The sequence below is a fragment of the Apodemus sylvaticus genome, chromosome 10 (genome assembly GCF_947179515.1).
Source record: "Apodemus sylvaticus chromosome 10, mApoSyl1.1, whole genome shotgun sequence".
In the NCBI taxonomy this organism is placed as follows: Eukaryota; Metazoa; Chordata; class Mammalia; order Rodentia; family Muridae; genus Apodemus; species Apodemus sylvaticus.
Window position 1 is genome coordinate 74,468,591 of NC_067481.1, and position 26,859 is coordinate 74,495,449.

Here is a 26,859-nt window from a genome sequence, read left to right on the forward strand (position 1 = left end):
GGGAGGCAGAGGCAGGCGGATTTCTGAGTTCAAGGCCAGCCTGGTCTACAGAGTGAGTTCCAGGACAGACAGGGCTATACAGAGAAACCCTGTCTCGAAAAAAAAAAAAAACCAAATCCAAAAAAACCAAAAGAAAGAAAGAAAGAGAGAGAGAGAGAGAGAGAGAGAGAGAGAGAGAAGAGAAGAGAAGAGAAGAGAAGAGAAGAGAAGAGAGAGAAAGAGAAAGCCTGTGAGTGTATGCCACATATGCGGGGTGACTGGAGGCCAGAAAAAGGTGTGGGATACAGAACTGGATCTAACAGGTGGGAGCCGGGCTCTGGGGACTCAGCAAGCTCTCTTTCTTAACCAGGCCATCTCAGCTGCATCAGTTTGGCCTTCACTCTGTCACTGAGCTACATCTTTGACTCTTCAAACCTCTTTTTCTGTTTTTGAGTCAGGGTATCTATCGTGTAGCTATAGCTGGTCTGGAACCCAGAGACCCATCTGCCTTTGTCTCCCAAGTGCTGGGATTAATGGCAAGCACCACCACGCCTGGCCAAATCTCTAAAACTTTTCATCTTAAGCTTTTAAACTTATTAAACACATACATGCAGGTATAGAGCAATGGTTTCATGGTGAAGAGCACTGGCTGCTCTTCCTCAAGACCCAGATTTTGGTTCCCAGCACCCACATAGAGACGTAAAACCTTCTGTAACTCCAGTTGCTGGGGATTCAGTGTCTTGGCTTGGCCACACAGTGGTACATGGATTTACATGCAGGCAACACCTACACACACAAAGCTTTTAAAAGATTAAATACTAATGCATTTATTTTTAGACCATCTGTATGCTGAATTACCATAATTCATTTAAGTGAAAAATAAAAATTGTACATTCTACATGCTTAATATGAACCAGATACTTTAGAAGGTGAAATGGTTAAACATGCTATTTATAGTTCAAGGAATTTAACTTCTAGAGAATTATAAATATTAACATTTAAAAATAAGATGGCTACATCACTTTCTTAAATGGAGCCACTAGGCATCTTAGTAGCATGATATCCTTTAATAACCATTTGGAGAATGCTTTTCTTTAAACAAAACTTTGATTCAGTACTGTGTTTCTTAGAACTTAAAATTTTTTACACTGACTCCATATAATATATATTTTAATTTTTAACATAACATGTATGAAAATATTTACTGATCATTCTTCCATATTTCTCTACAACAAAAATAAATCTATAAATTGGACTTAAGGTTTTCATTGTTCAGCATGTGTGTGGTTCAGGGGATCAAGCCCAGGGCCTCTGTGCACTCTACTTCTGAGCCTCTACCCCAGCTTAAAAAACAACAGTAAGCTAGTTAAAGAAAATTAAGGTGATTCATAGCAAAGAATACCTGTGCAGAATCTAGATTTTAAAATGTGTGTGGTGTGTGTGTGGGGGGCTCTGAAAGGAAGGGTGGGGGGGAGACATGAGACGGTAAAGGGGTGGCTACTGTGGCCAGAGCAGCTTGTAGATACAGATGACTGTCATGATAACACATTATTTTGTACAAATGATGCATACTAATTATTGAGGAATAAGAGCAGGGACATGTGTGAGTGTCTATGTGCCGTATCTGTTTTGTAAGTTGCATTATAATGATTTAATATGTAATGGACAACCATTTGTTGTCTGTTTGAGACAAGTTTCACTATATAGATTTGGCTGTCCTGGATCTCCCCTTAAGTACTGGGATCCAGTGCGTGCCACCACATCTGTCTGTCCCACATGGGGTCTGGAGATTGCACTCAGGGGACCAGCCTCATCCAGCAAGCATCTTTACCCACTGTGTCATCTTGCCAACTCTGCAATATTACTTTTAAAAATGTATGTGCACCACATGTGTGCCTGGTGTTCAAGGTCAGAGAGTGTCAGATGCCCTATAGGACTAGAGTTATAGACAGTTTTGAACCACCATGTGGTGCTGGGAAAAAGACTAGGGTCCTCTACAAGAACAATACATTCTCATAACCATTGAGGCCATCTCTCCAGCCCATGTGTAGTTATGTGTATGTGCATACCCAAGTCTGACATTAGATGCCTTCCTGGATCACACTTCCCACTATACCTGTTGAGACAGGGGCTCACTGAATGCCCACACTCACTGGTTGGCTAAACTGGCTGCTGGCCGGCAAGCACTGACAGTCCACTTTTTTGCCTTCCCTCTCCCAGTCCTGTGCTAGGGTTACAGTATATGCCCAGCCATACATACATACATACGTACATACATACATACATACATACATACGTACATACATGTGTGTTTGTGGTTGCTGGCAAGCCAAACTCAGCTGTTCATGTTTGCACCAAAAGCAGTGTACTGACTGAGCCCCATCTCCCAGCCACTTTAAATATCTTTTTTATTTTAAGATTTATTTATTTTAGGTAGCTGTTTTCAGACGCACCAGAAGAGGGCATTGGATCCCATTACAGATGGTTGTAAGCCACCATGCAGTTGTCGGAATTTGAACTCAGGACCTCTGGGAGAGCAGTCAGTGCTTTTAACCACTGAGCCATCTTTCCAGCCCCACTTTTCATTTCTAAAGTGAAACAAAGTAGTCACAAAAAAAGACAAACACTACATAATTGCATTTGTATGAGATACATAAAAGAGTCAGACTCAGAAACAAAGTAGAAGGTTGGCTCCTGGGGTCTGAGGGAATTTACAAAAGAGAGTACCGCTGGATATCAAGTTCAGGGCTTTGTGGTTGACTTGTTCTGAGTGTTGAGGGTTGAACCCAGAACCTTGTCATGCTAAGCAATGCTCCACCATGGGGCATCTACATCCTCTTAAGGTTTCCTTTCTGGAAGATAAAGGCAGCCTAGTGGCGTGCTTCGAGCCTCCCCCATGAGGCTTTGCGTGGGTTTTGGAAATGGAACTCAGCTGACCAGGCTTGCACGGCTAACACTTGTCCTCACTGAGCTTGGATGTGTGATCAGAAGACAAGTTATTTTACGAACCATATTTCCTGACATTTTTAATTCTGTGTGTTTGTAGATGGAGGCCTGGCAGTATCTCTTCCACCTTATTTTTTTAAGGCAGGCTTTGTCACTCAAATCCGGAACTCAGTGATGTGGCTAGTCTTGCTAACCAGTTTGCTCTGAGGTGCCGCTCTCTGTCTTCTGAAGCAGGAATTATAGGCAGGCTCCCACCCTCCTCCAGCATAAACGATCTGTGAAATCTAATTCCCAGTCCTCAGAGGAACCAGAGCCACCGACCTTTTGGATTTGTTCCTCCCACCCCTTTTTTGCTGGAACTCACTCTGAAGACCAAGCTTGCCTTGAACTCAGAGCCTGCCTCTGCCACCACTGCCTGGCCAAGGACATTGTCATTTCAAAGGCAATTTAAAGAAAGGTGTCTATGATTTTCTTCCTATATATGAAACAAGGAAAATCTTTCTCTCTTATTTAATGTTCACTTCAGTCTCACATAGTAGACATTATTTGGCCAATTATATGTAAATAAACTGGGACTTAAAGCAGGCTAATTGGACAAAGTTGCCAGCAAACTGGTAAAACCAGAATTCAAAATTGAGGCCGCTGTCAGGGCTCTTTATCCTTCCACTGGATTCGTTTCTGCAGGTGGAGCATATGTGAAAGCACTCTAAAAATGACATATTTTTAGAAAATAAGTTGCTGGTTATTATCTTACTTAGTAAAGACCAGAGGAACAACAGCACTCACTAAACACCTCCTTGCTTACTCTTGCCGTCCCTACCCTTCAATTTCCTTTTTTTTTCTTTGCCTTTTAGAGTCTCATGTAGCCTACTACACCGGCCTCTAACTATGTGGTTGAGGCTGGCCTTGAACTCCTGTCCTTAGGCCTTCATTTCCCAAGTGGAATTTATTTCTTACTGTTGATCCAACCGGAGCCCTTTGTTGTGCGGGAGTGTGAGCAGTTCAGGGCTTTTACATATCCACATACACCCCTTCCGTGCCTCACAGAGGTGGGATATGCTCACTCCCTGTTTAGCAGTATAGTTTTTTGGCCACTAAGATGCTGTTTGAAAGCTGAGAGAAGGAGCTGGAGAGATGGCTCAGTGGGTAATAGCACCGACTGCTCTTCCAAAGGTCATGAGTTCAGGTCCCAGCACCCACATGGTGGCTCACAACCATGCTATAAAGAGATCTGATGTCTAAAGACAGATACGGTGTACTTGCATATAATAAATAAATAAATCTTTTAAAAAAAGAAAAAAAGGGGCTGGAGAGATGGCTCAGTGGTTAAGAGCACTGCTCTCCCAAAGGTCCTGAGTTCAAATCCCAGCAACCACATGGTGGCTTACAACCATCCGTAATGAGTTCGGACACCCTCTTGGTGTCTGAAGACAGCTACAGTGTACTTACATATAATAAATAAATAAATCTTTAAAAAAAAAAAAAAAGAAAGCTGAGAGAATACATATTGTGCTTTCATTAGACGAGAAGTTTTAGTATTCAGAGATCAGAGTCTCAGAAAATTAAACAATATTAAATGTATATGTGGATTATACACGTCACTCTCCCAAACAGCAAAAGCAGGGGCAGCAAAAGGATGCGGGCAGTGCAGGCCGTGCCGTGCAGCAGCGCAGGCCGTGCCGTGCAGCCAGGCTGGCTTTATGTGGCTGTCGGCGTCCTGAGCCCCAGGGGCTGTGAGGCTGCGCTCTTTTTTCATATTTGTCTCTTCTTTTTGCTTGGTTTGGGCGTTTCTGGGGATTGAACCCCGAGCACTGTGCTCGTGAGGCAGACACTGGACTGTGCTGTGTTGTCGCAGCTGGGTTTTGGTTTTGGAAACAAGGTCTTGCTGTGCCCCAGCTAGACTCAGCTTGCTCTCCTGCTTCCTCCCAGACCCTGTACCCCCAGCCAGGTAAATGGAAATTTACATTTCCTAGGGTCTCAGACAGAAGTGTCGTATTCCATCAGACACAACTGAAGGAGAATGTCAGAGCGTGAAGCAAGAGGAGAGAACGGACTGTCTGCTCCGCCGGGGTCCTGTGATCCGCCCCAGCTCATCACTAGGGGCCCAGGTCTGTGAGTGGCAAGCACACTGCAGTCTAACAGGCAGAGCAGCTGAGCATGGGGTGGGGAGGGAGGGTGTCCAAGGCTCTGTAGACCAGGTGAGGACAAAATGAACTGAAGTAGTCCGAGGCGGCCTGCCCTCGCAGTGACACGGCCCGTCCGTCCGTCCGTCCGTCTGTCCTGGAGGCAGCCTGTCCTCACAGTGACTTTCAGGGATCCAACCCCTATTGCACTTGGAGAGATGAACAGCCCAGGCCTCTCATTCCCAAATGGCCTTTTGCCATTTATTGTTTAAGATGGGATTTTGCTTTGTAGCTTAGGTTAGCCTCTCACTCCTGCCTATGCTGAGAGAGCTAAAATGGCCATGTGCCTCCAAGCCTGGGTTTGGGGTTGGTTTTTTCATCTGTTCATTCTGTTGTTTTGGTTGGTTTTTTTGTTTTTGTTTTTGTTTTTCAAGACAGGGTTTCTCTGTGTAGCCCTGGCTGTCCTGGAACTCACTCTGTAGACCAGGCTGGCCTCGAACTCAGAAATCCGCCTGCCTCTGCCTCCCTGACATGCATTACTACTGCCAGGCTTCATTTTGTTTTTGAAAGAAAGTCTCACTATCACCTAGTATAGTCTTAAACTCCCAGACCCAACAGGTGTACCTCCTCAGCCTTTAAGTAGCAGCAGCCCAGCACTGTGGTACTTTGTTTCATTGTTGTATAGTGTTGAAGACTGAACCCTGGGCTTTGTCCTGCTAAGCCAAGACTCCGCACTCAGCTTTCTCACCAGCCCTGTAATGTATGTTTTTAAGCAAATTCCCAACAGTATCTGGTGAGGCCTGGAGGTAGCTCGGCAGTTGAGAGCACTGGCTGCTCTTCCAGAGGATCCAAGTTCAGTTCCCAGCGCCCACATGGTTCTTCACAACTACAGTTCCAGAGCCATGTGATCTGACGCCCCCTCTGGCCCATACGAGCACAGCATGCTTGTGATGCACAGACATACATGCAGGCAACCATCCATACGCATGGTGTGGAGCATGCTTTTAATATGTAAGTTCCAGGACAGCCAGGCCTCCATTGCACAGAGAAACCATGTCTTGAAAAATAAAACAAACAAACAAACAAATAAGTAAAGTAAATAAAGAAGAAAGACAAATCAGGTTGAAAAGAGAATGAAAGGGCATGGTGCAGAAGCAGGAGGATTAAGGCCAGCCTGGGCTACAAAGCAAGACCATGTATCGAGAACAAAACAAAAGAACATGTATTGCTCCTGTAGCCTGGGTTTGGTTTGTAGCTCCCTTATCAGGCAGCTCACAAATACCTATGACTCTAGCTTCAGGCAACCCAACATATTCATGTTCACACATAAATAGAAATTTTTAAAAAATCTTAAAAATAAAAAGAGGGAAATCCAAAGGGAAAAAAGTTGGCAAGATGGCACAGTGGGTAAGGATGGGTCACCAAGTTTGACAACCTGAGTTCAGTTTCCAGGGTCCACATGGTGGGAAAGAACTCTTGGTACTTCCTCTCACAAGTTGTCCACACATATGTCTTGGTACATGTACACCCAACCACATAAACAAATGTAAAAACATTTTTTTTTTTAAAGAAAAAAGGAGGCAAGTATGATGGTACACACTTTAATTCCAGTACCCAGGAGGCAGAGGCAGATGGATCTCTTGACTTTGAGGCCAGCCTGGTCTACAGAGCAAGTTCCAGTCAGGGCTACACAGAGAAACCTTCTCTCAAAAAACTGGGGCAGAGGGAGGAATTTGGAGGACCAGTACAGTGGTCCCAATATTGGAATAATAGAAATTACAGTAAAAAAAAAAAAAAGAAGAGTAGGAAATTGCCTACATAACTTAATTTTGACAGCTGCTAGGAATGAGCTGTCATATTAAAGGGTGTGCCTGTGCCCAGCACGTAGGTTAGTGAAATAGACCCAGGTCCGTCACAACGTCTCAGACTTCTGGAGAGAGGATCCACCCAGTCTTAGAAAACAGGAAGACAGCTGAACAGACCTTCAGCGTCCTGAGGGGATCTAGGGCAATGGTGAGTGAGGAAGTAAGAGCTGGGCGTGTGGGAGGAGCTGAGTTTGCTTCCCAGGCACTCAGTCCATGCTGGGTGAGCCTGGGGGCTCCCCTGTGATCAGCACACTCTGGAGCAGACAGAGACAGGGGCGAGTGCGCTTAGCTGGACTAAACTCTGGGATCATCTACACACACACACACACACACACACACACACACACACACACGCGCGCGCGCGCGCACGCGCACACGCACACACTCACACACACACACACACACACGCGCGCGCGCACACGCACACACTCACACACACACACTCACACACACGCGTGCGCGCGCGCGCGCGCGCGCACACACACTCACGCTGCATGTATGTAGGTCAGAAGGCAACTTGCAGGGTTCTGGGGAATAACCTCAGGTTGTTAGACTTGGAAGCAGGCATATTTACTCACTGAATCATCTAGCTGCCCCTCGTTCGGTTTTAAATAAGGGCTTTAGGTGATGGTATTCACGTGCTGGCTCTTTCTCCCATCTTAGTTACCTAGATCAGTGGGCATGTAGTATATTCATAGAGTTGAAGAGCTGTACGTCAGTTACAGAGCGTTTTCATTGGAATAGTAAGAAATCCTACATCTCCTTCAGTCCTTCCTCTCTTCTACAGCACTTCTCCTCCATCATTCCCTCCCACTCCTTTCAATCTTGCCCCCTCCCCTTCAGTCCCTGGCAACCACTTACTCTGTCTACTTTTCAAACCGAGTTTGAGAAAGAATAACTGTGCTCACCCGTTGGGCTTCCTCACTTGGTGACCTCTGCTCAGGGATTTCACCCGTGACCCTCTAATTGCTGGTCTGCTGCGCATGCCCAGTGCTTACCTTTCTGCTGTAGTTGACCTGCCTCTCTCCTTTCTGCTTCCCTTTTCCTGAGTGATAAGGTGTGCTATTCATGTTCCAGCCACATGTCCTGTGATGTCTCTTTCCACAGCACACAGTCAGTGTTACTCACTGTTCTAGATATGACGTGAGATGAAACTTGCCTCGTTCCTCATCGGAGGAGGAGGAGGAAGAAGAAAACAGACATTCGAACTTGCTAGAAAGCCAAACTTCTTCCCTTTAAGTAATAACCTCCTGAGCTGTCTTCAGCCTAACTCTAAAATAGTTCCTTCCCCACTCAAAAGGCCTTCTCATCTTTCAGAGTCTAGTTACACTACTTCAGGATCTGAGAATGTGTCTCTGTTGGTAGTCACCCTCAGCTAAAAGAACTTCAAGGCTAGCCTGGACTACATGAGCTAGTTGAAAAGAGAAAGGGGGAGAGACTGTGCACACTACCTCTGTCGTTTCCTCTTAAGCAAACACTTAAGGACAGAGGAGGCCCACAGCTCTGGGGCCTGCTGCCCTTTACCAGTGTACTTGACAAACCGGTTCTCTTCCTAAAAGAAAACAATGCTGTTTGTATTCACAGCTTGCCTACAGTCCCAGCTTTCAGGGTGGCAAGGCAGGGCAGTCAAAAGTTCAAGACCTAACCCACAACAACACTCCAAAAAGTACTTAGGCACCAAACCGTAAGGTCTTCTGGAGGAACTCGCCATCTTCAGAAAGTCCCTGGTGAGTGGAAGGACCAGCCAAGGCCCTGTGCCGGAATGTGTGTGCTCTAATGGGCAACTCTTCTAAGGCAGATGACATAAAAGAGGTAAAATCTTAATAACAGGGTATATTATAGGCAATTCTCTTGTTTCTTTTTCTTTTAAGGATCTTGTTTGTTTTGAGGGTTTCTGTGGATAGCCCAGGTTGTCCTGGAACTTACTCTGTAGAACTAATTCAAGGCTGGCCTTGAACTCAGAGATATGCCTGCCTCTGTCTCTGCCTCCTGAGTATTGGGATTAAAAAGGTGTGCACCACTACTGCCCAGCTCCTTGTGTATCTCTTAAAAAAGAACTGCTGTGGGCCTTTGTGGGCTTGGTTTTCTACTGGTAACACATGGAGGGCTCTTTCCCATTCTTTACTGAGGAGAACATTTATATGATCTGAAACTCTGATACATGCCATTTGCCCACTGGTATTTCATCTGCAAGATTGGGCTGAAGGATCTAAAGGAGACTCCAACATTTACAAGGATATGTAAATATCCCAAGATGGACAAACACTGAAAGCCTTAGATAGAAAACATATGAGACTTCCTGAATTTTACTGGCTATGACATAGGAACAATGGGTCTCTTGTCCTAAGTATGTTTGACTATTCAGTGGGATCCCAGATTAAGAAACTCAAACAGGGGCTGGAGAGATGACTCAGCAGTTAAAAGCACTGACTGCTCTTCCAGAGGTACTGAGTTCAATTCCCAGCAACCACATGGTGGCTCACATCTGTAATGGGATCCGATGCCCTCTTCTGGTGTGTCTGAAGACAGCAACAGTGTATACACATACATAAAATAATAAAAGAAAAAAGAAACTCAAACAATAAGCTGGGAATAAATCACAGTAAGTAATAAGGGAATAAGAGAGTTACGAGGTACACTGTAAATAATGAGTTTTCCCAACAAAAACCCCGGTGAAGCCTCTGAGCGTGAGGATGCAGACTAGAGCTGTGGGAAGGACGCTCAATCACTAGTAGTTGCAGCTGGGTGTGGGTATTTGCCTATGACCCCAGCATTTTGAAGGCTAAGAAAGGAGGATTGTGAGTCTAGGTCGGTCTGTGTATATAATGAGTTGTAGTAGGGAAAAGAGTGAAACATGAGGTTTTCTTCTTGTTTTATCCTGTGCTCTAGAGCAGTTCCAGGGAGCCACAGCCTTGGTGCAGCTATGGTATGGCTGGGGAGACAAAACTCAAGGACAGCAGAGCCAACGCTTGGTGCTGTAAAGATCCAAGAGCAACCAGGAGCCACAGCAGGGCACAAGAAAAGGAGTATCACAATGTGCTAGTCACTATCATTATTGACCCTGGAGTCAAATATGGGTAGGAGCTATGGTCCAGCAACACTGGCTTAAGAAATCATTCAAATAGTTCGAACAAGAGAAGCTGCTGGTGTTAGTTGATATAGCAAGTAGGTGGGATGAGGAAAAGCTGTGGGGTGTGTATGTAGCTCAGTGGTAAGTGCTTGCCTGGTATGTAGAGTCCCGCTGACTCTCCACCAACATTAACAAGAGGGGGAGGGGAGCTGGGCATAATGGTACATCCCAGCACCTGGGAGGCAGAAGCAAGTGGAGCTCTCACTTCCAGACCAGCATGGTTTACATAGTGGGTAAAGACCCTGTCTTGTATGGATGGGTGGGTGGATGGATGGATGGATTGGTAAATAAAAGAGAAAGTTGAGGGGTGGATGTAAGGTTAAGGGGGATGGTGGAGACTGCTTTGATATAGGGGTCAAGGGGACTCTGGCTTCTGTTTGTGTAACTGGCTGGCTAGTAGTGACATCCTCTAAAATAGGAATAAGGAGTGGGGGGACACAACCTAGGACTAGATTGCATCTGAAGGCTTCTGTGTGCCCTAAGGTAGGCGTGCAGGTGGGTAAAGAGGAAAACAGAAGTCTGCAGAGGTGGGTGAGCTGAAGCAGCACATTCTGTCCCCTGTGTGCTCTGCACTGTCCCAGGGCAGGGTGTGTGGGGGAGTCATCATATTCTCGGTACCCATTCACATGAAGCGAACAAGAACTGCGGGGTACAGATGACGGGGAATGATGGATGAGTCACTCTGAAAGGAGACGAGGGAAGAGCCGCTCTGGGCAGAGACACCTGAGTGCCGGAGCCTGTAGCAGGATTGAGCCGCACGTTTGCGGACTTGCAAGGTTGTGGGGTTTGCTGTGGGAGCAGGAAAGGTGGTGGGAACTTAGCATTCCAGCCCTTGGGCAGTTGGACTTGTTCTGGGTGCGTGAGAAGAGGGAGTGGATCTGCTCTGCTGTATGATTGTGCAATGGGACAGAGGAGAGACTACACTGCTTCATCAGAGGACAGGGGCCAGAGAGACAACTCAAAGACCGAAAGGGAATTGGGAATGCAGTGGTGGTGGCACATGCCTTTAATCCTAGAGAGTTCTAGGACAGTTAGGGCTACACAGAGACATAGAGAAAGAAACTTTATCTCAAAAAAAAAAAAAAAGTAGGAAGAGGAGACAGCAGCAGGGGCTGGGAGAGCTGACTATGGAGAGGAGTGTGAAGCACTTTGAAGAGAGGCTAATACATAAACTTATTTGCTGGCATGTGGTGTGGGGCACAGATGACACAAACGGAAGGACTCAAAGTGTGGTCCTCATCCAGAGTAGGAGGGGCCTCTGTTACAGAGGACCTGAGGCATGCAGAGGGTGATATGTGGCTAGGGAGGACAAGAAAGGCAAAGGGGAGGAAGGAGGAACAGCACATCTCCAGTGGGCAGTAACAAGAAGTCATGGTGGCCACTAATGGAAGGGATGGCTGATATCTTGACCAGGTATAGTGTACGCACTTGTAGTCTCGGAACTCGGGAGCTCACACAGCCAGCTGTCTAACAAGTGAGACCCTAGAACAAATCCTAGGCAGCTGGGAACTGTAAGAGTGCTCTTCCTGAGGGCCGGGGTTCAGTTCCCAGCACTTACATGATAGCAGATAAGCTCATGTCTTCAGTGGACCAGACACTGACCTGTGAGCACCAGGCACAAACACAGTGCTTTTACATGCGTGCAAGCATGCACATAGAATAAAAGTAATCTTCAAAATCAAAACGGTAGCTGAAAAGATACCTTGTAAAGGCTAACGGGGGTGTTGCCCACAAGCCAGGATGCTGATTTTTTGTCTATGAGGTGTGAATAACTATAACTTCAGAGCTGTGCTGATAACTTGGAGACCTTCTCTCAGAGCAGAATTTGGTGGGTAGCATCAGGAATCTAAGTCCTTCCAGTAGGAGAGCTGGCCCACATGGTGGGGAGTCAGGGCTGAGGATGCATCATAGCAACACGTGATATTCTGCTACCACAGCTACCTAATTACACTATCCCATAGAACTAGATCATTCTGGAATTCTCTGTACCTCTAAGCTCAACATATGCTCATATTGATGGAGGCTGGGCTTGTATTGCTGTATAATATTCTAACTATAGTAGTGATAGGGATGGAACATACAACATCAGAGGTTGTAGGTGAGCACCATGTTGCCGTGTCCCATCTCCATCCTAATATGTGACCTTTATTCAGCCTGTTCGGATTGTCTTCTCATCTTCCTTGTGAGTGTATGGAGCTGAGGCTCCCAGGCTTACACACTTCTCCTTCCCCTGCAGGGACCTTGCACAGGTTGAGCACTCCTTCAAGTGTCCAATGCTTGCAGATCAGCCAGGGCTACCACATCCTACAGGACCCTACTACATTGCTCCAATTAAATCTTTGCCTGGCTGAGGATGTGGCCAAGCACTTCTCTTGGCTGAAGCGCTGACCTGTTCTTTTGGAGCTTGTCTGCAGCTGTTTGCACGTAGCTACTCAGAGGGCATGGCTGGAGTGGAGAGGGATTCTGTTCTAATCTGAGGCAGCTGACTGGCTAAATGACTTGACACCTTTGGTGTCCACCTTCACTGTTAAGATGGGAAGCACCCAGCCAGATGTAGCTCTTGGAATGAAAGATGACGATGGGAAAGATAGAGCTGAGTGGTTAGAGCCACTGTGTGTGCTGTGGGTTAAACCCAGGTCCCCTAGAAGAGCAGCCAGTGCTCTTAAGCACTGAGCCATCTCTCCAGCCCCCAAGGGCTTGTTCTTAAACTGGATTCTTGGATGGAGATTAAGTTGCTTACTCTGCCCCACAGTTCCCTTTCTTAGACCAACTGTGTAACCATATATGGACGTAAGGAAGTGTCAGCCATCAGCTTAAAGGAACTCTAAGCCATCAGCTTTAATAATCAGGGAAATCCTCCTGAGGGGCTAGAGTGATGACTCAGCAGGGGCGAGTGCTCACTGCTCTTCAAGGACTTAGGGTTCCCTGCACTCACATGGCAGCTCAAGCTGACTAGAACTCTGGTCCCAGGGGAACCCAGTGCCCTCTTGTGGTGATCTAATGCACACCCTCAAACTAGAGGACAGCAGCCATCGCAAGCTTCTGTCCTGCCGAGGCTCTGGTGCAATGCTCACACTTCCCTAGCAAGCCAGATGTCCAGTTCCGACTGGCCAGGCCAAACCCAGTGATAAAGGCAGTGCTGCAGGGGAAGCAGAGGGCAGGGAGGTGTGCAGGGAGGAATCAAGATCCTGGTGAAGTCACTGTTGGGAGCAAAGCGGCCTAAGGCCAGGCTCTGTACTCAAAGTCTGTCTTCCAATGTTTTTCAGCATCTTCATGATACAGTGAAGAGGAGTTTAGACAGCGCGGCCTCCCCTCAGAATGGCGATCAACCAAATGGCTACGGCGACCTGTTTCCTGGGCATAAGAAGTCACGCCGGGAGGCCCCTCTGGGGGTCAGTGTGTCTGCCAATGGGCTTCCTCCTGCCTCACCCCTGGGTCAGCCTGACAAGCCTGCTGGGGGAGACACCCTGCAAGCTGGTGGGAAGCACTCCCTGGGGCTGGATTCCATCAACAAGAAGTGTCTGGCAGACTCGAGCATCCACCTGAATGGAGGCAGCAACCCGAGTGAGCCATTTCCTCTAAGCCTGAGCAAGGAACTCAAGCAAGAGCCGGTGGACGACCTGCCGTGCATGATCGCAGGGGCGGGAGGCTCCGTAGCTCAGAGCAACCTCATGCCTGACCTCAACCTCAATGAGCAGGAGTGGAAGGAGCTCATTGAAGAACTCAACAGGTCCGTACCTGATGAAGACATGAAGGACCTGTTTACTGAGGACTTTGAGGAAAAGAAGGAGCCAGAGCCCCCTGGTTCTGCCACACAACCCCCCTTGGCCCAGGACATTAATATTAAGACTGAGTTTTCTCCAGCAGCTTTTGAGCAGGAGCAGTTAGGTTCTCCACAAGTGAGGGCTGGGTCTGCAGGCCAGACCTTCCTAGGACCCTCATCTGCCCCTGTGGGCACAGATTCTTCAAGCCTTGGGAACTCTCAGACTCTGTTTCATACAACTGGTCAACCTGGGGTGGATAATTCCAGTCCAAACCTGATGCCGGCATCAGCCCAGGCCCAGAGTGCACAGAGAACCCTCACAAGCGTGGTATTACCTAGCCAGGGCCCGGGCGGGGCCTCGGAGCTGTCCTCCGCTCACCAGCTCCAGCAGATAGCTGCCAAGCAGAAGCGGGAGCAGATGCTGCAGCCCCCACAGCAGGCTGCCCCCGCCCCCGGCCCCGGCCAGCTGTCCACATGGCAGCAGGTCGGGCCCTCCCACAGTCCCTTAGATGTTCCGTATCCCATGGAGAAGCCTGCCAGCCCGCCTGGCTATAAGCAAGACTTTACCAACTCAAAACTGCTCATGATGCCTGGCGTGAACAAGGGTTCTCCTCGGCCTGGAGGCCCCTACCTCCAGCCCAGCCACTCCAACCTGCTGAGTCACCAGTCACCAAGTAACTTGAATCAGAACCCTGTGAATAACCAAGGGTCTGTGCTAGACTATGGTAATACCAAACCCCTTTCTCATTACAAAGCAGACTGTGGCCAAGGTGGTCCTGGGTCTGGCCAGAACAAACCAGCTTTGATGGCGTATCTTCCCCAGCAGCTGCCTCATCTGAGCAGTGAGCAGAACTCCTTGTTTCTGATGAAACCAAAGTCAGGAAACATGCCCTTCCGGTCATTGGTTCCACCGGGCCAGGTGAGTCGGACCTTCGCTCCCCATCCTCTGCCACAGGCACTAGAGAAGGCCCGCTAGGCTGCTCTAGAAGTCAGCGCGCAAGAGAGACGGCCGGGTGGCTGGCTGTCATCCTTTGAAGTGGAAAATGTAAAAAACAGGGCACTTGTGTTTTGAGGCACAGTTCATTTATCCCTGGCTGGCTGCACAGCCATGCTGCTCTTGAACCCCTGCCTCCCTTTGCCTACCTCCCAAGTGCTGACATTACGGATGACTGGAATTGATCCTTAATAAAAATAGAGTAGAATTCCTTAGTATATCTAGGCAGTGGTGGTGAGAGCTTTAATCCCAGCACTCACGCTCAGGAGGCAGAAACAGAGGATCTTTTGGAGTTTGAGGCCAGCCTGATCTACAAAGCAAGTTCCAGGATAGCCAGGGCTACATGGAGAAACCTTGTCTAGAAAGAAAAAAATTCCTTAGTGTAACTTGAACCTTTAACTACACAAACATTTGAGAAATCACATAATTTAGTTTCGTTGTCTCTTTCATGCCATACAACTACAGAAGGCCTTGTCAAAAAATAAAAACTAGGGGGCTGGAGAGGTAGCTCAGGCATTAAGAGCACTGGCTGTTCCAGAAGTCCTGAGTTCAGTTCCCAGCAGCCCCATGGTAGTTCACAACTATCTGTAATGGAATCTGATTCTCTCTTCTGGTGTGCATGAAGACAGAGCACTCACATAATTAAATAAATAAGTCATATCTACATATGCATATAGAGACATAGAATGTATGTATGTATAGGCAGGGGGAATCTCTGAGTTCAAGACCAGCCTTGTCTACATAATGAGACCCTGTCACAAAACAACAAACCAGTGTGGTTCATAGTAATCCCAGCACAGGGAAGTTGAGGCAAGATTTCCACAAGTTTGAGGCCAGGCTGGGCTACAGTGTGAGGCCTTGCTTGTTTTGTTTTGGAGGAAAAAAATGAGGGGAAGGGTTTGGCTGTATTAAGTTCCACAGCTTTAAGCATGAACTCAAGAAAGGCAGAATATGGAGCTAGGGGACGATGTGCTCAGAAAGTGCTCGCGAGACAGGGCCCCGCAGCTCACCGCCAGCCTGGCTAACCACAGCGAGCAGCTCTGAGCTCAGAGAGCCTTTCTCTCAAAAATGAGGCAAAACAGTTAAGAAAATCACTTGATGTTGACCACTGGTGCACAAAGAAACACTAATTAAAATTTAAAATCTAAACCTATAAAGTATCTGCATCTTCCCAGAAAAATACACATAGAAACGTGACATAAAACCGATGTCATGCTCTCTGGGGGCAGCCGTAAGCCAAATCTGCACTTTGTATTTTGCTTTTGTTTTTTTTGGTTAGAGGTTACGATATTTGTAGGGTAATATTGTTTGTTGTTTGGCTTTTTTTTTTTTTTCCCAAGACTGGGTTTCTCTGTATAGCCCTGGCTGTCCTAGAACTCACTCTGTAGACCAGGCTGGCCTCGAACTCAGAAATCCACCTGCCTCTGCCTCCCAAGGTCTGGGATTACAGGCATGCGCCACCACAGCCCAGCTTGTTTGGCTTTTTTAAAATAATTTACTTGTATTTTATGTGCATTAGTGTTTTGCCTGTATATATGTCCGTATAAGGGTATCAAAGATCGGAGTTACAGGCAGTTGTGAGCTGCTATGTGGGTGCTGGGAATTGAACCCGGCTCCTTTGGAAGAGCAGTCAGTCTCTTAACCACTGAGCCATGACTCCAGCCCTATTGTTTGTCTTCTTTTTTTTTTTCCCCCGAGACAGGGTTTCTCTGTGTAGCCCTGGCTGTCCTGGAACCCACTCTGTAGACCAGGCTGGCCTCGAACTCAGAAATCCGCCTGCCTCTGCCTCCCAAGTGCTGGGATTAAAAGTGTATGCCACCACCGCCACCACCCGGCTTGTTTGTCTTCTTAATGAGGCTTTTTATAAGTTATGGTTAGGTGGGTAGGTGGGGGGAGGTATTGTTTGCTATTTTGAGTTAGGGTCTCATTGTGTATCCCTGATTGATCTGGAACACAGAGTTCCACTTGCCTCTGCCTCTCAAGTGCTAAAACATATCAATGCCTCCATACACGTGAGGGACATTTCGTGTCCAAACTATAAAATCAGGAAGCGCAGAGGCTTGGACTTTGGAGAAGAGTGGTCAGGACTCTCACTTGGTGCGGCTTACCTGGTCTGATCAGGCTTGGGACAGATCGCCCATACTGCCTGACTTGTATCTCTTCATCTTTGTTGACAGGAGCAGAATCCTCCCAGTGTCCCTGTCCCAGCCCCAGCTGCCAGTGTGGGGACCCAGCCTGGTGTGTCTGTGGCTGGCACTCTCAGCAGCCAGCAGCAGGCAGCTGTGATGAAGCAGCACCAGCTGCTCCTAGACCAGCAGAAGCAGAGGGAGCAGCAGCAGCTGCAGCAGCAGCAGTTCCTGCAGAGGCAGCACCTCCTGGCTGAGCAGGTAACAGGCACAAGAAACCACACAGGCACCATGTGAGCTTGTTTGCAATCAGAGTCAGGGCGTGTCCTGTAAAATCCCCTTTTCAGCCCAGCGATAAAAGCAGGTAAAGTGCCTGTCAGCCTGGTGGCCTGAGTTCAACCCCTGTAACTCACATACTCATGAAAGGTGAGAATCAACTCAAGTGGCCTTCTGACCTCTATACCACACCATGGCTGGCGCGTGCGCGCGCACACACGCGCGCACACACACACACACGCACACGCACACGCACCCAAGAGCAAGCACTCACGCACACATTCACACACGATAGGTTGTTTGGTTCTTTATTTTTTTAAGTTAGGAGCAGCTAGGCTGGAGGTCTGTTCCCAGCACCCACATCACAACTGCCTGTAACTCCAGTTCCCGGAAGCCAACCACCCCTCTCACCTCTGTGCACACCTGTATACATGTGGAACACATAAACCCACACAAAATATTTGTTTCTAAGAACATACCAGACATGGTGGCACATACCTTTAATCCCAGCACTTGAAAAGCAGAGGCAGGTAGATCTCTGAATTTGAGGCCAGCCTGAGCTACATGGTGAGACACTATATAAAACAACAACAACAACACAACCTTTAATAATAAATCTTAAAGAACAGAGAGATGGCCCAGCAGTTAAGAGCACTGACTGCTCTTCTAGAGGTGCTGAGTTCAATTCCCAGCAACCACATGGTAGCTCACAACCATCTGTAACGGGATCCAAGGCCCTCTTCTGCTGTGTCTGAAGACAGCTCATATACATAAAATATTCTTCATAAATAAATCTTAAAGAAAAAAGGGCTGATGAGGCAGCTCAGTGGGTAGAAGTCCTTGTTGCAGGTGTGATGAGCTAAGTGTGACCCAGAGTCCCACAGGGGGCGGGAGAGGGCCGACTCCAGCAAGGTGCTCTCTGATCTTCACACCATGGCACACATTCGTATACACACAGATAAATAAAAATGGCTTCCAAATTTTACTTCATTCTTTAAAAGAATGCTAAAAAATGTTTTTACTTAAAACAAGTAAGTGGAATCCCCTTTGCAAGGCTCTAGCATAAAGTAGAGCTGCCCTTGATGTCCTGAGCGGAAGACATACATTTCCCTCACCGGGTTGTCGGGGCAGTGCAGACACCAGGCAACCATGAGAGCCTTTGAGAGGTGGAACTGCGTCTTCTACTTAAGACAGGAGCCAGCTGGGCACAGTAGCTCTCACCCGTAATCCTAGCTGTCAGGAAGCTGAGGAGGCAGAAGTACCCTCATGATAAGTTACATAGTAAGTTCAAGGTCAGAGTGATGCAGCGTCTCAAAAGGAGGGAAGAGGCCAGGGAGAGGACCGAGAGTCAGAGGCCCTGGGTTCATACTCTGGGACCCACGTCTGTAACCCCGAGGCTCCTGAGTGGACATGGGAAGCAGGGACAGATCCCCTTGATGCTCCTGGGTCAGCAAGCTTGGCTTCAGTACTGAACAGAAGAAACCCTGTCACAGCCGAGGGAAGAAAGCAGGACCTGCAGCCGGAGTCCTTTGACACACTCCATGGCAATGCTTACCCACAGGACAAACAAAGGGAATACTTGGGACCCAGCCCTAGAGGCTACACTGTGCTGAGGTTGGTCACTGCCTCAGTTCCTTATTTATCATTTTTTTGTTTTGTTTTCTAGTCAAGGTTTCTCTGTGTAGCCCTGGATGTCCTGCAACTTACTCTGTAGACCAGGGTGGTTTCAAACATAGAGATCTGCCTGCCTCTGCCTCCCGAGTGCAAGAATTAAAGGTGTGCACCACCAGGCCTGCCATCTTTAAACTAGCTGCTTATTAGGGTATACTCATATCACATACGGTTTGTTTAACCAACACACACTTCAGTGATTTCCATGGTAACTGTCGTGCAGAGTTGTGCAGTTACCACCAGAACCTGTGTTTATCACCCAAAACACTGTACCCGTGAGCGGTCAGTCACCTTCCCTGCTCTCACAGGCTTGCTTGTGCACCTTGCTTTTCTCCTCATTGGTTTTGGCTTTAGGCTTACATTGAGATTTACCATTTGTTTCTATTCTTGGCACTTTGTAGGAGAAGCAACAGTTTCAGCGTCATCTGACCCGCCCACCCCCCCAGTATCAAGACCCAACACAAAGCACCTTCCCACAACAGGTTGGACAGTTCACAGGTAAGGAGAGGTGGAGGAGGTTGGGGGAAGGCAGCTCTGGGCATAAGGGGGTAAAGCCCATGATGTGTGGTGCTGATGGAATTCTTGAGTTTACTTGCTCACAGAAGCTGTGGTTAGGAGCAAAGGGCTAGATTTTCAGTTCTTTTGTGGCACAAGGAGAAGGTCTCCAGGGTTGACTATGAGGATGCTCATAACATCCATCTGAAGCAGAATTATTACTAGTTAGAGGACATCTTGTATGTAAGCCTTTTGTTTGTTTTGTTTTTTTCTAGACAGGATTTTTCTATGTAATAGCCTTGGCTGCCCTGGAATTCATCTGTAGACCAGGCTGGCCTTGAATTCATCCTTCTGTCTCTGCCTCCTAAGTACTGGGTTTAAAGGCATGTGCCACCACCACCACCACCACCACCACCACCACCACCACCACCTGGCTTATGTGTAAATCTTAATTAAAATAGTTCTTTGTATCCTTAGAAGAACCCCACAGTAAGCTGGGCATGGTGGTGCATGCCTGTAATCCTAGCACTTGGTAAGTGGAGGCAGGGGGATCAAGTTCAAGGTCATCTTCAGCTTCTTAGTGAGTTTGAAGGATCTTGTCTTTAAAGAAACCAACAAAACTGATTTCTAGATGGAAGGATGGATTCTAGTGCACCCTGGTGTCACAAGGAAGGGAGGAGGCACCTGGCCTCAACGTCACCTCTGAGCTATAGAGATTGCAAGTAACATGTCAGGTATGCTGGCCTTGCCTTCCTTAGCGAACTTTCACTGTGAAGTGTCATAGAAACTGACCACAGCCAGGTAAGAGTCTAGGTGCGGTCTCCTGATATGCTGGCTAGGAATATGGAGTTGAAAGTCAGCCGGGCGGTGGTGGTGCACGCTTTTAATCCCAGCACTTGGGAGGAGAGGCAGGCGAATTTCTGAGTTCAAGGCCAGCCTGGTCTACAAAGTGAGTTCCAGGACAGCCAGGGCTACACACAGAAACCCTGTCTCAAAAAAACCAAACCAAACCAAGTCTATTGGAGGCGCTGGAGCCTGTGCCTGGGTTCTTCAACTCCATCCCTGCCACATTGATATGGGCTGTCACCACAGAGAAGTGGGCCTTTTCAGCGCTCCCCTTTCATCACAACTGTTTTTTAAAAGTTTTCTATCAGTATGTCTACTTCTGAGGGGTCTTATGCACATATGATACAAGCGCCTTTCGAGGACAGCGCTGTTGGGTGGGTCCCTGTGGAGCAGGTATGGGCAGTTGTGAGCCACCTGTCACAGGTGCTGGACACTGAACTTGAGTCCTCTGCAAAGCTCAGGCCAGAACCAATAGGCAGCAAGCTCCAGCCAGACATGGTGACAGTCCCAGCACTTGGGAGAGATCAGGAGGTCCAGATCAGTACACAGCTCTCTACAGTGAAACTGTGTCTCTAAAAATAAAAGGAGAGGCCTGGACAGAAGTATTTGGAAGGACTCAAGTTGCCAGGAACTGTGGGGTGTGTGTGTGTGTGTGTGTGTGTACTCCCAGTACCACAAGAACAGAAGCTTTCTAGCTAGTCAGTCTAGCCTATTCAGTGAGCTTCAAGCCAGTGAGACACTGTTACAAAAAAGGTAGCCAGTCCTGAGGACCTCTGCTTACGCCTCCATATGTATGCACCTGCACGCACACACAGGAAGGGCAGATAGTAAGCTTCCTGAGGATTAAAGCCCATGCTCAGTAAATACACGGTAATTCCATGCTAGATTTCTGCCTCCCTCAACCACCTTATAGCATAAACAACAGGGTGGAGAGACATGTCTTCAGCTCTAGGCCTCCCCGCATTGCCTCATCCAAGCCACAGCCTAGCAGAACTAAACTGTAGTCTCAGGCTTTACCGTCCTGCTCTCGACATGTCCCAGCCTCTGCTGGCTCCCTGCTGCCCCACAGCATGTTTCAGTTTTGTCCCTTCACAGGTGTCCCTTTTCTCTGTTCCGAATGCCCTCTAAGCTTTCATGATGTCAAACCTGTGTGTGGGTGCACATTTGTGTATGCATCATATTACATGCGTGTGTATTTGCATGGGTGCACACATGTGTATGTGCTTTGTGCACATGTGCTTCTGTGCTGCTGGTGACAGAAGTCTTGTGCATGCTAAGGAAGTGTTCTACCTGCTGAGCTATCCCACAGCCTACATTCAGTTCTAGGCCCCATCTTTCTAAACACTTTCCCAAATGTTAGGCACAAAGCCTTCAGAACCGTGTATTTCCTATAGCCTGCTGCTCAAGCTTTGACCTTGTCACACTATGTGATGGCACTGGCTTCCACAGATACATTCTGGGGGTATTGGTTATGAAATCCCTAGTCCCAGCTGAGAAAACTTTATTGGCCACTTGATAAATAAATGAACGAGACAGCTGGCTTTCCCCTCTGGATCTCCCTCCATCCTCTGTCTTTGAGTATTGTTCCTGTCCCCGTGTGACATGTGAGGATTCTGACATGCCTGTGGAAGAGGAGCTGCAGCTTGGGTCTCAGAGAGAGTTCCACCGTGATAGTCAGGAATGCCAGCATGGGCTGGCAAGATAGCTCAGCCAAGTTAAGTCTCATGGTGATCTCTGAGTCCCGCATTGTGTGGGGAGGGAGCTGGACTGGCTTGTTTATCACATTTTGATACAAGCCAGAGATGTTTGGGAAGAGGGATGCTCAGTTGAGAAAATGCCTCAGTAAGACTGGGCTGTAGGCAAACCTATCGAGCATTTCTTAACTAGTGATTAATGTGGGAGGGCCCAGCCCTTGTGGGTGCCGCTACCCCTGGTCTGGTTGGTGGTCCTGGGTGTAGAGCTGAGCCAGCCATGGTAAGCCGACTTGAGGCAGCATTCCTCCATGGCCTCTGCTTCAGTCCCTGCGTCTGTGTGGTGCTACATACCTTTAACATTAGCACTTGGGAGGCAGAGGCAGGTTGATTCCTGTGAGTCTGAAGCTACCCTGGTCTACACAGTGAGTTGCAGGGCAGCTAGTGTTACATAGCGAGACCCCATCTCAGGGTGGGGGAAATTAAATAAACCCATTGTTCCCCAAGTTGCATTTGGTCATGGTGTTTATGAGCAATAGAAACTCTTAATTAACTTTTAAGACAGGGACTGACTCCTGCCTGTTGCCTCTTACTCCCTCACACTTGTGGCACATATGCACCTGCACCTACACGCATACACAAACGTAAAGAAAAATGCATGCCAACCTGACTGCTAGAATTTTCTTTCTTCTAGGACCTTCTGCTGCTGTGCCTGGAATGAACAACTTGGGTCCATCCAATTCCAGCTGTCCTCGGGTGTTCCCTCAGCCTGGGACTCTGATGGCAATGGGTCCTGGACATGCCCCTGTTTCCTCTCTCCCCTCGAGCTCAGGCCAGCAGGACCGTGGAGTGGCCCAGTTTACTGGGTCCCAGAGTTTGCCTCAGAACAGCCTTTATGGCATGGCATCTGGCCTAGCCCAGATAGTTGCCCAGCCCCTACCACAGGCTACCAGCACACACGCCCACATTCCACGGCAGACCAACGTGGGCCAGAATGCCTCCACCTCAGCTGCATACGGACAGAACTCTCTGGGGAGCGCCAGTCTTTCCCAGCAGCACAATAAGGGACCCCTGCCTCCTGGTTTAACAAAGCCACAAGTCCCAAGGGTGTCAGCAGCCATGGGAAGCCAGAATGCCTCCTGGCAGCATCAGGGAATGCCAAACCTGAGCAGCCAGACACCTGGGAACAGCAGTGTGAGCCCCTTCACTGCAACCTCCAATTTCCACATCCAGCAAGCCCACCTGAAAATCTCTGGCCAGCAGTTCTCCCAAGCCATGCCCAGCAGGCCCATGGCTCCTATGAGTTCAGCAGGTGCAGCAGGGTCCATGCTGCCCCCAGTGAGCACACAGCAGAGGAACAGTGCCCCTGCATCTGCACCTCCCCAAGCGGCCCCACAGCAGGGCTTGCCTGGCTTAAGCCCTTCGGGGCCTGAGCTGGGGGCCTTTGGCCAGAGCCCCACCTCACAGATGAACAGCCGGCCAGGGTTACACTGTGCTCAGGCTTACCCTGTGAGGACCATGGGCCAAGAGCTGCCCTTTGCCTACAGCGGGCAGCCAGGCAGCAGTGGTCTGTCCAGTGTGGCTGGACACACTGACCTGATCGACTCGCTGCTGAAGAACAGGACTTCTGAAGAGTGGATCAATGAATTGGATGATCTGTTAGGGTCACAGTAACAGAGACGTCTGTCTGTGCTGTTTTCGGTGTTTAGTTATTTTATATTTTTGTTCTCAGATTCAAGAAAGAGCAACTACTTTGGACCAAAAACCCACAGCCCAGAGAATTGGGCCAGTAGAACCTAAGCCACAGCTGAGGCCAGCTCTGGCCAGTATCTGATGGTCCATTGGGCTGGCCCAGCACATTGGCATCACTAACTAGGGTTAGGCTGGCAGGATAGAGGTTTGAAAGGTACCTTCCTGCCCAGATGACCAAAACACCAGTGGAGACAATTAAGCCCCATGTACCAGGCTTACCAAGCATATGTGCTGTGCTTTACCCACGATTTCTCCACTAGTCTCAAGGCTGGGAACAAACTTCTGTTGGAATTTTAAATAGGATTATTTGCATTTTATAGCATAGAAGTAATTTTTTTAATTTAAGATTTTTAAGCAGATTAGGAGAGGTGGTGGTTGTAGGTGGCAGTGGGAATCCAGGGTTTCCTCAGAAGTTGGGGCCTTCTTTATTCCTGTTCTGTCAGCTTTCATGGTCACTGGAAATCACTGCCACATACAGGCTGTGACTGCAGATGCCAAAATGATGAGGATGCCACAGATAGTCCATCTAGTGGCCCAGATAGGATCCCTCCTCAAAGCTCCTCCTACTTCTTGGCTGCCACTCACTCTTGAGGACACTGGGCCCCCATGGAGTCCCCTCCATGCCCTGGCATGGCTACTAAATGCTGAAAGTGCAGATTCAGCATGTCTCTGACAACCCGTATGTACACGGTAGAAGTGCCATTCAGTTAGACACACATCTTTCCACCTCCACACCATCCCTGCGACCATTCTAACTCCTGGCCTCTTCCAGCCGAAACAGGAAACAGTGGCTGACTTCACTGCATTAGAAGAGGAGGAGCCTGAGCCCGGCCCAGGCTGGGGAGAGAAGGCTGCAGGCAGCCTGCCAGCTTCACTCTTTACCCCCACTCAGCTCCTCCCACAGCCGATGACTTGCACTTTTAAAGTGGTTTTATAACACTAACCCATCCTTGCTAAAGATTGAAGTAGATTCTCTTAGAAGGTCTATTGATGGACATATCTGAGCAGAGAAACCATGGAATAGAATATGGTGTGTGGGCTGCTAACAGCAAGAGGGAGCACTTGTCTTCATCACAAGCAAGATGATGAGCACAGAGTGAGACCTTTCACAGGATGCTGAGGGGAAGGTGTTTGCTGAAGTGACTTCCATGCAGAGTGGTCTGTAGAGAAACTACAGCCCCGCCCATTGTCCTGGGGTCCAGGACACTTCGTCCAGCATAAAGAACTGAGCCAAGGAGATAACAAGCAGCCTTCGCACGTGGAGCGGTTGGACAGTGCACACACTGCTAACTAGTTTGCACCAGCAGTGCCTTTATCACTGAGGGCACCTGTGCTCTCAGGTCCTTGTCCCTCATAGCCATTTCTCCTGCCATGTCCTCCCCAGAAACTCAGTTCAGCTCTCAGAGAAGCAGGTGAATCATAGAGTCAGTGAAGACGCCACCCTCTGATATTCCCCAACTGTGGGGACTTCAGCGGGTTCTCTACCAAAAATAGGGCTAAGGTGGAGATGGATCCTGGTTCCTCTTCCAGCCTCCTGCTACAGCTGCCCACCTCCTGCCTCCATTGCCCAGGCCACCCCAGCTGGCACCCCAGCACTCTACCTTAGGCCCAGGCTGGCCACAGGCAGTGGGCAGCTCCCTCGCTGCAGTGTCATAGCAATAAAATGTGATTCTTGGGGTCTGCCCAGAACTGCCCATGGCTTTATTTATGAGTCTGGCTTTGAGGAGATGGGAAGAGGTAAACCCACTTCCTCTCCCCCGGCTTCTCAGAGCTGTGACTCAAGAAGTAAAGGGTGCTTGGACTCTCTTATACACATGTGCTTTGTGTAAATAAATGTTTACAATTTTATATTGAAGATGGAATAAGTGTTAGAGCATCCAACTGTATATTTTTTACTTTTATAGATTTTAAAACTGATCCTTTATATGTGTTTGGAGCTATGATAAGTTTTATGGCAAGCAGTTGGTATTGTTAACTTTTTATGATCATCAAAAGTACATAAAAGTCCTATTAATCCCCTGATTCTGCTTCCCTTAGCTCTGGTATACACCAAAAAGAAATCTTTACTTTCCTTGTGTTATAAAAATAATAAAAATATTTTACTAGTATGGAAATCACAAGCGTGATTGAATTCTGTGGGATGTTTGACAGCTGTCCATTTCTCTGATTTAGCTTTGCTCTCTTCCTGCATGTCCTTGTGGGGCCCCCCTTGCTGGTGGCAGTGAAGACAGAGACACTGGCGTGCTGCACAAGAGCCGTTCTCTCACTGTGGTCAGATCAAGACAGGGAACAGAACACATTCTAGGCCTCCAGGAAGTCAACGTGGGACCGGAGAGCTGGGGCCCATACAAAGCAATGATGCACCGGAAAAAATAGGAGCCAACTGGGACCCAATATGAGATCCAAATGCTTTTTTGTTGTTTTTAGGTTTCTCTGTGTAGTCCTAGAACTTGCTCTGTAGATAGACCAGGCTGGCCTCAAATTCAGAGATACACCTGCCTCCCAAGAACACTAAGATTAAAAGTGTATGCTGTACTATACACACTGCCCCAAAGCCTTCTTTACACACAATAAGAATGACCCCCCATGGCCAGGCGGTGGTGGCGCATGCCTGTAATCCCAGCATTCTGGCAGGCAGAGGCAGGTGGATTTCTGAGTTTGAGGCCAGCCTGGTCTACTGAGTGAGTTCCAGGACAGCCAGGGCTACCCAGAGAAACCCTGTCTCGAAAAAAAACAAATCCAAAAATCAAAAAAAAAAAAAAAAAGAATGACCCTCCTACTTCAGCACTCCTGAGTGCGAAAATTATAGACACACACCACTATGCCCAGATGATAATCCTCCCTCTCAAATTATTCAGCCACAAGCATGTTACAGGAACAGAAAATGAACTAAGAACTCCTAGGCCTGGAAACAGGAACAGAAACACAAGGCACTGCAGGACACTGCCTGTAGGAGCTGTTTGAAGGCCCATCACTGCTGGATTGGAGGGAGGGAGGGCGGGCTTAGAGGCACAGTAGCTCTCGCCCTGATACAAAATTCTGTCACCTTGGCAGAACCCCCAGCAAGCAGTGAGTGTATCAGGCTTGGCTCCTGGAAGCTTTGAGAGCGCCACCACCCTTACTGAGGAAAGTTCACAATGCAGAAGTAACTGAGGGTAGGGACAGGAAGCAGACATGGAGAGCAGCAGTTACTGTGGTGGAG

General features: G+C 48.1%; 1 protein-coding gene across 1 annotated transcript in view; it reads left to right on the forward strand.

The window, feature by feature from the left end:
* Window positions 1–25,771, forward strand: part of Maml1 (mastermind like transcriptional coactivator 1) — a 32,681-nt gene extending 6,910 nt beyond the window's left edge. Inside the window, exons 2-5 of the mRNA XM_052196422.1 lie at window positions 13,310–14,725; window positions 16,978–17,187; window positions 19,275–19,371; window positions 22,600–25,771. Coding sequence (XP_052052382.1) covers window positions 13,310–14,725; window positions 16,978–17,187; window positions 19,275–19,371; window positions 22,600–23,579 — 2,703 coding nt within the window. The 3' untranslated portion in view covers window positions 23,580–25,771. The remainder of the gene's footprint in view (window positions 1–13,309; window positions 14,726–16,977; window positions 17,188–19,274; window positions 19,372–22,599) is intronic.
* Window positions 25,772–26,859: the final 1,088 nt, after the last annotated feature.